Source organism: Balaenoptera borealis (assembly GCF_965194805.1).
Source record: "Balaenoptera borealis genome assembly, contig: HAP1_SCAFFOLD_774, whole genome shotgun sequence".
In the NCBI taxonomy this organism is placed as follows: Eukaryota; Metazoa; Chordata; class Mammalia; order Artiodactyla; family Balaenopteridae; genus Balaenoptera; species Balaenoptera borealis.
In genome coordinates, this window is record NW_028123427.1 from 81,939 (window position 1) to 94,556 (window position 12,618).

At 43.5% G+C, this 12,618-nt stretch overlaps 2 protein-coding genes across 9 annotated transcripts; one reads left to right on the forward strand and one right to left on the reverse strand.

Annotated features, from left to right (window-relative positions):
- Positions 1-221: 221 nt before the first annotated feature.
- LOC309621638 (phosphorylated adapter RNA export protein) lies at positions 222-10,961 on the reverse strand. The gene is made up of 2 exons (XM_082409020.1): positions 10,809-10,961; positions 222-2,204 (listed from the first exon to the last, which is right to left on the reverse strand). Exon 2 carries the CDS (start codon positions 2,178-2,180, stop codon positions 996-998), a length of 1,185 nt encoding a protein of 394 aa, XP_082265146.1. The 5' UTR covers positions 2,181-2,204; positions 10,809-10,961; the 3' UTR covers positions 222-995.
- On the forward strand, positions 7,012-12,307 carry TCEAL1 (transcription elongation factor A like 1). Of its 8 annotated transcripts, XM_082409026.1 has the most exons (4): positions 7,012-10,158; positions 10,307-10,386; positions 10,818-10,899; positions 11,269-12,307. In XM_082409026.1, exons 1-4 carry the CDS (start codon positions 10,111-10,113, stop codon positions 11,758-11,760), a joined length of 702 nt encoding a protein of 233 aa, XP_082265152.1. In that variant the 5' UTR covers positions 7,012-10,110; the 3' UTR covers positions 11,761-12,307. The 8 variants fall into 8 exon arrangements, with proteins under 8 accessions (XP_082265152.1, XP_082265153.1, XP_082265156.1 ...); XM_082409030.1 differs by lacking the exon at positions 10,307-10,386 and having other exon boundaries at positions 7,359-10,158; positions 10,832-10,899; XM_082409025.1 differs by lacking the exon at positions 7,012-10,158 and having other exon boundaries at positions 10,165-10,386.
- Positions 12,308-12,618: the final 311 nt, after the last annotated feature.

A 12,618-nucleotide genomic window follows, 5' to 3' on the forward strand; every position in this document is an offset into this window, starting at 1 on the left:
GAACTCCAATTTTATTTTTCCATTCTTTATGAATAAAATGTAACCAATTACCATTTCCTTTTCTTTCCCTGCTTAGATACTTAGCTCCAACTTCAATGATCATGTATTTCAGAAACTACTGAAAGACTTCAAGTACATTGCTGCAAAGAATTGTTAATAATTGCTCCCTACATATTTTTGCTTAATCTATTTTGTAAACTGTAGTCAACTCCTGGAACATCTTAAGTAAACTACCTTTATTTCCTTAAATAAAAATGAATAATTTTAAACATCATGCAGATGAAACATTTTTAATACCTAACTTCCTTAACATAAGGTAAAACAGTCTTAGGCAGGCTGTCACTGGGAATTTTTTAAATGTCATGGTAATTATGCAGGTATGGATCATATTCAGTATTTAATATATGACCAAGGTAACTAATAAGAGGTCAAAAACAAAGTTAAAGTTAAGAACAGATACTTCTTTGAAAAGCTTCTGATGTTTATTTACTTCTGGACAAACAAGTGGGAAGAGCCACTAGTATAAACCTATTTTTAGTCTCTATTATTAAAACTGCTTAAGAGTTCTTAGAACACAGAAAAACTAAATTTGAATGCATTTGTAATAGCTTAACAAGTTATGTCTTAGGATCTTTTAATGGAGTGTTTGAAACCAATCATAAATCACTGCAAAGATAAATCAGAAAAAGAAAACAAACTTTTGAATGGCATGTTATATGACCTGGACAAAACTGATTATCAACTAGTAATGATTAGCACATGCAACAGATTGAGAAATTAAATCCTCTGCTATATACTTTTAAGTAGTTTGTCAGACATGAGAAAGTTTTAAATGTTCTTATTGCATTCATCTCCCACATATTCAATTTTATTTAAAACAAGACAACAGTTCTCTCCAGATTTTTGGGTTTATCAGTGCAAAGTAAAATAAAGCAATCTCAGTAGAAATGGTTTATTACAATGTTATCTTAGAAAGGCTTATTTCTCAAAATGTCCTAAAAGATGTCCAAATCATGAGAATGATCAACCTCAATGGCTTCCTCCGCATCCAACTTTGATTCTCCGTGTCCTTCCTGTGATTCATCAAGAGAGGCCAGGGCCTCATTTGTGTCACTTGCAAACGTCTCTCGTGATGTATCATCATCTTCTTGAAAATTTAGGCTTTTAATAGCTTGTTTCATCTTTTTTCCCAGCACTTGTGTTCTTCTCTTCCTAGCAGCTTTTTTATTTTCATATTCCTTTTGATTTTCAATGTAAAAAATGTCCTTAATTTGTTCCTCACTGATACTAGGAGTGTTCTTCAGGAGATTCAGGAAAACTCCACCTGGTGTTCTTCTTCGACTACCATTCATTATAAAAAGGCCACCATTTTGTTCAACTTCAGCAGTTTCCATCAGAAGTTCAATTGCCTTTTTGTTCCCAATTATCCTCACTACTCGGGCTATCAAATCTTTCTTTGGTTCCTGCAACCTGAAAGAAATTTCATCAGCCACTTTCTCTTGAGAATCGTCCTCTGTGATCTCATATCGGCCTTTATAGTTCATTTCTAGTCTGTCTCCTAGTCTGTCTTTGACAGGTCGTTTCCTTTTGAGATGACCTTGCCCGTTTTCCTCCTCCTTTGATCCCGTTTTTTTGCCACCATGCATATATTCATCTAGCTCTTTGTCTAATTCTTTTGTATGCTCTTGGGATTCCCTCTTAAGTTTCTTAGCAAGCAAATAATTGTACGTCTCGGATTGCCTGCTTTTGTCAATAGTGCCCTCCATTCCCAAGATACCAAGTTCAGTGGCCACTGCATCTTGACTCTGTTCCTGCAGCACAGCACCCCATATGTTGTTAACCTTCTTCCCTCCAGCAATAGGCGGTTTCTGGCTGCTCTGGCCAAACTGAAAAGGCTCTGGTTTGGGAGGAGTGTTAAAACATTTTTGTCGTTTGCGTTTCCAGAGAGAGCTATCATCATCTGAATCTGAAAAACTCTCCTCACTTGAATCCACACTTTTAACAGTCCGATAATGTGATACTGGAGCACACACTGTTGCAGTACTCTGGAAGGGCCTCACTGCACAGTCCCCACCTAGTGCTTTCGGCACCTGCAGTGGCCTGTCGCTGGGTGCCACCGTCATGTCGGAATCCGAGTCAGAAAGCTGCCCATCTTCCATGTCGCCTGCCTCCTGCGCCATCTTCCCGCGGCGCGGCCCCAATCTCTTAAAAAAAAAAAAAGTCAATGTAATTCATCATACTAACATGATAAAGGAGAAAAATTATAACCATTTTAATAGATACATAAAAGGCGTTTGATAAAAGACAGTACCCACTTATGATAAAATTTCTTAGGAAATTATGAATAGAAAGGAAGTTCCTCAGCCTGAAATAAGGCATCTATGAAAAAACTACAGCTGACATCATACTTAATAGTGAAAGACTGAACACGTTCCTCCTATGAAAGGAACAATTCAAGGATGTCTGTTCTCACCACTGCTATCCAACAATGTACTGGAAATCTTAATTAGTGCAGTAAGGCAAGGGGAAAAAAAAGTGTGCAGATGGGAAAAGAAGTAAAACTCTCTTTATCTGCAGGAATATTACAAGCATGTACATAGAATGACCTAAGAATCTATACAAAGTTATTAGAACTAATAAGTGAATTTAGCATGGTCTCAGGATAAAAGGTCACTATACAAAAATCAAGTATATGCGGGCTTCCCTAGTGGTGCAGTGGTTGGGAGTCCGCCTGCCAGTGCGGGGGACACGGGTTCGGGCCCTGGTCCAGGGGGATCCCACGTGCCGCGGAGCGGGTGAGCCCATACGCTACGGCTGATGGGCCTGCACTCCAGAGCCCACGAGCCACAACTGCTGAGCCCACGTGCCGTAACTGCTGAGGCCCACGTGCCTGGAGCCCGTGCTCCGCAACAGGAGAGGCCACCGCAGTGAGAAACCCGTGCACCGCAACGAAGAGTAGTCCCTGCTCGCCGCAACTAGAGAAAGCCCGCGCGCAGCAGCGAAGACACAATGCAGCCAAAAATAAAATAAATAAATGTATAAAAAAAAATCAAGTATGTGATACAGCCACTATGGAGAACAGTATGGAGGTTCCTTTAAAAACTAAAAATAGAACTACCATACAACACAGCAATCCCACTACTGGGCATATACCCTGAGAAAACCATAATTCAAAAAGTCATGTACCACAATGTTCATTGCAGCTCTATTTACAATAGCCAGGACATGGAAGCAACCTAAGTGTCCATCGACCGATGAATGGATAAAGAAGATGTGGCACATATATACAATGGAATATTACTCAGCCATAAAAAGAAACAAAATTGAGTTATTAGTAGTGAGGTGGATGGACCTAGAGACTGTCATACAGAGTGAAGTAAGTCAGAAAGAGAAAAACAAATACCGTATGCTATCACATATATATGGAATCTAAAAAAAAAAAAAAGGTTCTGAAGAACCTAGGGGCAGGACAGGAATAAAGATGCAAACGTAGAGAATGGACTTGAGGACATGGGGAGGGGGAAGGGTAATCTGGGACAAAGTGAGAGAGTGGCATGGACATATATACACTACCAAATGTAAAATAGATGCTAGTGAGAAGCAGCTGCATAGCACAGGGAGATCAGCTCGGTGCTTTGTGACCACCTAGAGGGGTGGGGTAGGGAGGGTGGGAGGGAGGGAGATGCAAGAGGGAAGAGATATGGGGATATATGTAATCAGCTATATATGTATAGCTGATTCACTTTGTTATAAAGCAGAAACTAACACACCATTGTAAAGCAATTATACTCCAATAAAGATGTTAAAAAACAACAACAACAACAAAAAACAAAAATCAAGTATATATCTTATGTACTAGAAATAAACAATTAGAAAATGAAAAACTTAAATGCCATTTGCAATGGCATCAAAATGAGTGAAGTAAATAGGGATAAATTTTAGGAAATACCTGAAGACTTATACACTGAAAACTACAGTATATTGCTGTGAGTAATCATGGAAGACCTGAAAAATGACAAAGTATACCATGTTCATGTATCAGAGGACTCAATACTGTCAAAGTGGCAATTCTCTCCAGATCTGAATACTCAGTAAAATTCCAATTAAGATCCCAGTGGGCTTTTATTTGTGTGTGAAAATCTACAGGCTGATCCTAAAATCTCTAAGGAAATGCACAGAATCTGTAGCAGTCAAAATAATCTTGAAAAAGAATATCAGAGGACTGACAATAACTGACTTTGAGCCTTCCTATAAAGCTGTAGTAACCAAGACAGCATAGCATTGGCAAAAGGATGGGAGTGAAGATACCCAGTATGTGTGTCTGCCATTCTTGCTGTCCGGTTTGCATGTTGCATTCCCCATGCCCCATGAGCACCAAATCCAAGTGGACCCTTGATGAATGGGTGCTTAGCAAGACTCAAAGCAAGAAAATGGCAATCTCCTTACTTCTATGATTGCTGATAGCCAGGAGAGGCCACCTTTTTGGTTCCACTGAGAACTTACTTCCAGGGACTTCCCTGGTGGTCCAGTGGTTGAGAATCTGCCTTCCAATGAAGGGGACGCAAATTCGATCCCTGGTTGGGGAACTAAGATCCCACATGCCACAGGGCAACTAAGCTTGTGCACCACAACTACTGAGCACGCGGGCCACAAGTGGAGAACCCACGTGCCACAACTACAGAGCCCACATGCTCTGGAGCCTGCACGCCACAACTACTGAGCCCGCATGCCACAACTAGAGAGAAGCCTGTGCGCTGCAACGAAGATCCCATGTGCCGCAACTGAGACCCGACGCAGCCAAAAATAAATATTAAAAAAAAAAACTTACTTCCAACACACAGTCACATTCCAAGAACCTCAAATGACCACGAAACCCAATCATATCCTTATTGACATGTGTTACTTCCTTGTATTTGCCAACCACTTACTGTTGAAAATGATGACAAAGAAGAAAAGATAGAACAACCCACAATTCCAGTTCCATTCTATGTGTGCAGAATGTGCATGTGTGCACGTACCAAGAAGTAAAATAAAAACAGTTGAGTCAGTTTTGTGCAGCAATCCACTATTCTGGTAAGAAGTGAATACATATACAAAATATGAATTACGCAATTTTGGTGATTCTGCATATTAGTCAAATGCTCTTATATTTGCACTTAAAACTGACATTGTACAATATAAAGATGGATTATATCATTTATGTTAATAGTTAAAATTTTCAACTGTCCTTTACTTAGAACAACATTAAATAATAAGTAGGAAGCACCATATCAAGGTCAACATCAGTGGTCATAAATCACATTGATAGCATGCAGCCGTGATATGATGTGATGAAATGGCACTTTATCCTGTGATCTTCCTTCCCCACACCCATAACCCCAGTTTAACAAAGAGAAAAACACCAGACAAATCTCAGTGGACAGGCATTCTACAAATACCTGCCTAGTACTCATAATTATAAAGATAATCAAAATCAGTAAAAGTCTGAGAAACTGTCACAGCCAAGAGGAGCCTAAGGAGAAATGACAACTAAAAATATGTGGTATTCTGGATAGGATCCAGGAGTAGAAAAAGGGCATTACCTAAAAAAAAGGAAATTTGAATAAAGTAGACTTTAGTTAATGACAATGTGTCAATACTGGTTCATTAACTACAACAAATGTACCATACTAATGTATAAGATGCTCCTGGGTACGGAGTACATGGGAATCCTCTATAGTATCTTCTCAGTTTCTTTGTAAATCAAAAACTGTTCTAAAAACTGAAGTCTACTAAAAAAAAAAGTCAAAAGGGAGACCACAGAAAAAAGAAAAGCTTTATATGTTAGTACCTTTAAACAGCACTTTTTTCCTTGCTTTTTGAACAAAGGGCTTTGCATTGTCATTTTACACTGGGCCTCGCAAATTATGTAGCCTACCCTGCCTCTGTCCCTACCTCTGTCACCCAGACTTCAGGCTAGAGTTGTTTTGGACCCTTTTGAGAGTCCCTGAGGCCAAGAGTGAGTAAGGCTGTGAGTATGCTCTGGCCCAGGAGGGAAGAGTTCTGTGCTCTGAGCTCAGCTGGATTCTGGGAAAGGCAGCAGCAGCCAGTCTGGAGAGGCCCCCACTCAGGCCAAATGGTGTTCCTAAGAGAAGCCCCTTCTCACCTCACCGCGGTGGGCAGTGTGGAGTCAGAGCATCCTAGAGCTGCAAGGGACCTCGTTCACCACAGCCCCTGACCCCACCTTTTAGGGAGAAGGAGGAGGACACAAAGAGAGGCATGGAGAGGGGTAGAAGGTTCCCAGCCTCCAGAGCCCTCCAGCCAGTGACAGCCTGAGTCCTGCCCAGCCCAGAGCCAGGTATTGCCTCCCTTCAGCCCAGGTCTGGACCAGACTTCCCTGTCCCTGAGTGTTTCCCAGCAGCCTGAGTTGCCACCCCACCTTTCTTCAGAGTCCCTTGCTTGTTTCTCTGGGTATATGCACGGTGTGTGTGTAATTTGTGTGTGTGTGTGTGTGTGTGTGTCTGTCTGTCTGTCTGTCTAGGCTCAGTTTGTCATTGCATTTCCCACCTGGCTATTTCCCCCAGGGCGGGGGTGGGGGAGGTGAGCCTGAGAGCCCCAGGCTGGACAGAGCCTGCTGCAGTCCCAGGCAGCAAGTCTTGAGACCAAAGTACTGCCATGGGTGTCATTAGGAAAGAATGCAGAGGCAGCAGCAGCAGGAGGAACCTCTGGGCTGGAGAGGGCAGAACTCCTCAACTCCAAGTCCAGACAGACGGGCCCTGCAAAGGGAAACCAGACCTCCATGGGGTCTGTGCTGGAGAGGCACTCAGAGGGCAGGGGGACTCTGTATCTGCCACAGAAGTACAGCCTCACCAGGGAGCAGGAATCCCCGAACCAGAAACCCACCCTGGGCTTCCTCAGATCCCCCAGAGAAAGGCCACACCCCTGAAGACCGTTGTCATGGCAGCAGCTGCCAGGGCTGACTGCCTTCCCCCTCTGCCTGCATGGCTGCCCTGCCTGCCTTCTGGGACCTTCAGCTCCTGTTCCCTGAAAAGGCCTGTGCTGCCCACCCTCGCTGCTTGTAAGCATGGCTGGAGCCCACTGCCCTGCAGCAGTTTTACAAAGTGGTTACAGTTTCAGTCTCTCATGCCACATTGCCAGGGTTTAGATCCCATGTCTGCTACTTACTATCATCTGTCTCCATGCCAACAATTTGTAACCTCTCAGAGCTTTAGGTACCTCACTTTTAAAATGGAGTTCCTTAGACTTAAACCCTCAAAGAACCCTAAATCAGCAGTATCAAATCAAATCCATGGGAAGGATTATTTCATCGTCACCACCCTCCCTCCCCCCACATGCAGCCAAGTAGCAGACCACATTCCCTTTGTACCAAATGGTTGTCACCGTGGCAGAACCCCCTTCACCTTATGCTCTCTTGAGAGCCCTTTCTCTCAAGGGAATCTCAAATCAGCTATTGTCAGGCAGAGACTTAGAGCCAATACGAAGATACTGTCTTCATTCCTTCTTTCCGGTTCTAGTTCCTCATACCTCCCTTGTCTGCCCCCCATGTTTACCAAGTGCTCATCAAGGGTTAATTTATACTGGTTTGGGAGCTTTCAGAGGCAACTATGTCTTCTATCAGCAGCAGCAGAAGGTAATTCCACCCTGAGAAAGGAAAGGAGGGGAGCTGGCCTGGCAGAGCGTACTCCTGGCTGCCACACCCAAAGGGAAAAGGAATTTTTTCATTTGGAGTCAGAGCTCTTTGCTGAAGATCTCCTCTAGATCTTTCCTGAGCTTGCTGAATTTATCATCCCATTTAGTACTAATGGTGTGCTGTAAATTAATATTTTGTAGCTAATGTACTGAATGACAGAATCTGAATACAAAGAATGAGGGAGTGAATCTAACAGACAACATTTAACCCAGAAAAATACAAGCTTCTGCACTTGGCTTAAAAGTAAACTGATTTACAGAAGTGCATTAACAGGGATTTGGGGATCTCAGTTGACTGCAACTTAAAGTGGATTCAACTGTGTTATATGGCATCCACAAAATCTACTACATCTTAGGATGCATCTGTAGATGTATCGTGGCTATTCTAGAATGAAGGGTGTGGTAAGATCACTCCATGCTACACCAGGAAGAATATTCAGTGTTTTCAGACATTTACAAATTCAGGAGCATGTAGGATGGTGAGTGACTGTGAACAAATATATCACGTCAGAAGGAGCTGAAACAACTGGTGAGGTTAAACCTAAAAAAAACAGTCTTGGTGAGAGCATAACTGTTGAAGGATTAAATGAGATAGTATATGAGATAGTGCTTAGTGCAATGCCTGGCACACGGGCTCAATTAATGTTAATAATAAAAGAATGATAATTAGTAGTATTACTAGTACTGTCATACTATTATTACTGTTACTAGCACTACTCCAGGTCCTTTACACATACTGACTCATTTATTCTTCTTACCAATCCTATGAGGTAGGTACTATTTTGCCTCCAGTTTTGCAGATGGGAAGTAGAGTCACAGAAAGGTCAAATATATTGCCCAGTGTATCTCACAGATGGGCAGGGGAAAGAACCAGAACATTAACTTTGGCAGTGTCAGGTTGTCAAGGGTAAAAGGCACTTTTGTTATTTTACACTTGTTTTGTAACACTCCAGAGGGCAGAACCAGGACCAATGTGCATAAACTACAGGGGGGCGGATTTCAGCTCAAAGGGGGAAAAAAAAACACTGAATGATTAGAACTGTCTGAAATTTCACTGGAGTATCTCTTAAGGTAGTGAGTTCTCCATCACAGGATGTGAGAAAAAAAGGATAAAAATGAAGAATGAATAAATGGGGCTCCTCTTGGAAAGAAACCATACAAATGATAAAGCCAACCCTTGGTGAAAAGAATAAAGAAGGTATAGTGAAACTTGGTTTAAAAGACACATATCATTGAAGAATTGAAAGGTAAAACAGTTATGGAAAATATATAAAGGTGAACTAATATCTATCTGTCATGCTGCTATCTCAACACAAAGTAAACTAGATGTTGGAGAAAAGTGACCAAAAGCTCTTAAAATGGGAAATTCCACGTATGAATTTCTGTTTGGAAACTTACTAGACAGCCCAGGATCCTCACAGATCTGATGGCCACCTACCCTGAAAGTGTAAATTATAAGGAGAGGTATAGTCTGCTCTCTGGAAGAAAGGCAATCTGCATGACAAAGTAGCATCCAGGCTGATGTGAGATGCAGGCATGAAGTTTAAGATCATAAAACACCATTAGATCCAAAAGTACATGCTTGTAAGAACAACTGTGTTAGCATGATTTTAATCCTGCTACTTTGTGTGTGCTCCAAAGAATTATTACATAGTTTAATATGAATGTCCTCTGTGCTGAATCTATCTTTTTGGGTATAGCAGTCCTAGGACCCAAATATTTGCAGATTTAATGAATTGATATAAATTTCCTCAACCAGCAACACCAGTAGGTTGCTGGTTAAAGATTTAGACCCCCAGCAAAATCTATTTCTTCTATTATAAATAATAATTACTCAATAGTATATATATGGTACATATGTAATATAAATACATACATACATACATATATATAATAATGCCATGCTCTCCACCAAAAGTGCTCCCATTTCAGATAATAAATAAGTTTTCAAATTATTTGTACATAGATGCACAAATGTGTATTTTGATTTATGAAAATCAAAGTACTCAGTCTTTTTAGATTTATGTATTGATACTTCACAAACTTTACTCTTTCTAGAGCTCTAGAACTGAATGATTACCAATTTAGACTGGAGCTTCTATTTGTAATTTAGGTCTGGAGACTCAAAAAAAAAATCCTGAAGTCATGGAAAAGTGAAAGTTTATCTCCCATGAAAGTGACAAGAGATTAAAACTATGTTGATAGAGCCTAAACGGACATGATGGAGTTATGGATGTGGATTAAACCTGGAAGAGGTGGCATATGATAGTGACTCATTAAGGAGAAACAGTCAAATTTCAGTACAGGATCTGAACTGTAGGGGAAATAATGGGCCTTGGTAGCTGATGACAGGAGAATGAGGGAGAGAGGTGTTATCAGGGGAAGAGGCAGAGAGGAAGAGGCAATAACCCTCAAGACTGGATGCTGACCGCCTCTAGTAACCAGGAAAAGGCAAATATAAACACAGAGGTGAGTGACGACGATGTCTGGTGTGTTAGGGGGTCAGGAAACATCGGCTGCTTGCGGCACCACCGCCGCCGGTCAAAGTGGTAACTGGGGATCTGAGCTTGGCGGTGACGCGCGGCCATCACGTGACCAGAGCCTGTGTCTGCCCAAGTCCCTCTCGTCCTGGCCCTTTTTCCCTGTCCAGACACCATCTTCCTATTGCCCTTTGGTCGAGGGGAAAAACAGAAGGAAGTAAGTCCCCTCCGCCCTCTTAAATCGGTGTTAAGTGTCGGTGCTGCCCAGTAACCCCTGGGATTGGGATGGCACAGAGTTCAGGCCTGCCCCCGTGCCCAGCCCCGCCCCGCCCCGCCCCGCCCCGCCCCCGCGCCCATATTTCGGTGCAGAAAATGGTGGTCTAGGGGGTGGGGTGGGGAGGTGAGTGGGCTCCCCACGGGAAGGAAACACGGACACTTAGAAACAGCTTCTAAGTAGTCCTTCGCTTTCACTTCCCGCCTGGAAAAAAATGGCGAGCATTGCGGGGTTGGCGGGGGTCAGGGGGAGAACGGAGCTTTGAGATGGGGCGGGGGGGAGGGGAACACAGGGGGAGGCAGCTGGTGCCTGTAAAAGGGACGTGTGAGCCAGTCCTTCCCTCATCCCCTCTCCCCGCCCCCTACCCTGTCTCGGCGTCTGTCTGCAGCTCCGCAGGTCACAGCGGGGCACCTGGAGGAGAGGATGCCTAGGAGCCAGCCGCCGGGAGAGGTCCAGGTCGGCGAAGGGTTGGACAGCGGGCCGGGATGGGGTGAGAGGGAGGGCGCTGGAGGGAGCCGGGTCCGCGGCACTGCCAGCCCGCCCCGCCCCGGCCCCAGCGGGAGAGGCCTCTGTGGCAAGGCCTGCCGGGAAAATGGTGGGCTTTCGGAAGGAGGGGGTGACAAGGTGCGTGGGGGGGGAACGACCAGACGCGGCGGGGTCCCGGGGGCCGAAGAGCCCCTCGGCTAGCGTAGGTTCGAGTACCCGGGCCCAGACTCGGGAAGAGGCAGGTATTGGAACCCATGGGCGGGGTTTTGGTCCAGACAGCGAGTATTCTGACTCGCCTTTGCCTTTCCTGTCTCCTGTGAATAACCGTGCTTTAAAAAGACCATCCTGGACATGGAAAACGCCTGCCAAGAGCCTGAGGAGCAGCCACAGAGCTCGCCCAAGGCGGATGAGGAGCGGCCTCCTGTGGAACACTCTCCCGAAAAGTCGTCTCCGGAGGAGCCGTCTTCGGAGGAGCAATCCTCGGAGGAGGAGTTCTTTCCTGAGGAACTCCTTCCTGAGCTCCTTCCCGAGATGCTCGTGTCCGAGGAGCGCCCTCCTCAGGAATGCCTGTCTAGGAAGGACCTTTTTGAGGAGCGCCCTCCCATGGAGCAGCCTCCTTGCGGAGTGGGCAAACATAAGCTAGAAGAGGGAAGCTTTAAAGAAAGGCTGGCTCGCTCCCGCCCGCAATTTAGAGGGGACATACACGGCAGAAATTTAAGCAATGAGGAGATGATAAAGGTAGCAGAGGAGATGGAAGAGATGAAGCGAGTACGAAACAAATTGATGATCATGCATTGGAAGGCAAGGCGGAACCGTCCTTATCCTATTTAACGTGTTCGGCCTTTAATTCTGTTTTGCCTGGTATGAGTATTATCACCTGAACTTTGTTTGCTTTTTCTCATATACCTTACCCCGTCTTCCTAATCTTAACTTTGCGTGGCTTTATCTGAGGTGTTTTGCTTGTAACTGGCATAAAATTGCCCCCCCCATCTGCAAGTCCCCCTCTTTCAATCGTGAGTCTTCTCTATTTGCATGGAAAGATGTACATTATATATTGTGAAGTGAAAAAAGCAATTTTCAAAAAGTATATGTAGTATCTCATTTTTGTAAAAAATGTATATTTATATATTAATATGCAAAGAAAAAACTGAAAGTATATACTTCAAAGGCTTAACAGTGGCTATCTGTGGTAGGATAACAGGTGATTTGTTTGTTTTTCATTTTTGCTGCATCCGAATTTCTCATTTTTTCAAGATGAACACATTTTACATGTGTTGCAAAAAAACCCCCAATATAATGGAAAAATTGTAAAGCAATTTAAAAATAATGTCAATCAACTTATAAAGATAATGTGGCACTTAATAAATGCTTGACAGAACTTAAATCCGATGTTTTTTTTCTGAATCTCTTAGGTAGAAATGTAGACCAGGTTCTGTACTCATATTTGTTTAAGGGTCATTCTTTTCCCATTTAAATAGGAATAGGACAATTTACAGGGCTGCTGTGGAACCAAATGAGGTAAAGGTCATGTGAGTTGTATTTTTTCCCCCTACTTGCACATGCTGGACCCCATCCCCTATAGATTCCCTTCAGATACTGGGGATAGTACCCAAAGGAGGTCTCGTTTGCACTCACAAATCCTGTGCAATTCTGGGTGAGTGCCACATTCTATTCCTGTCCTGCTATTCT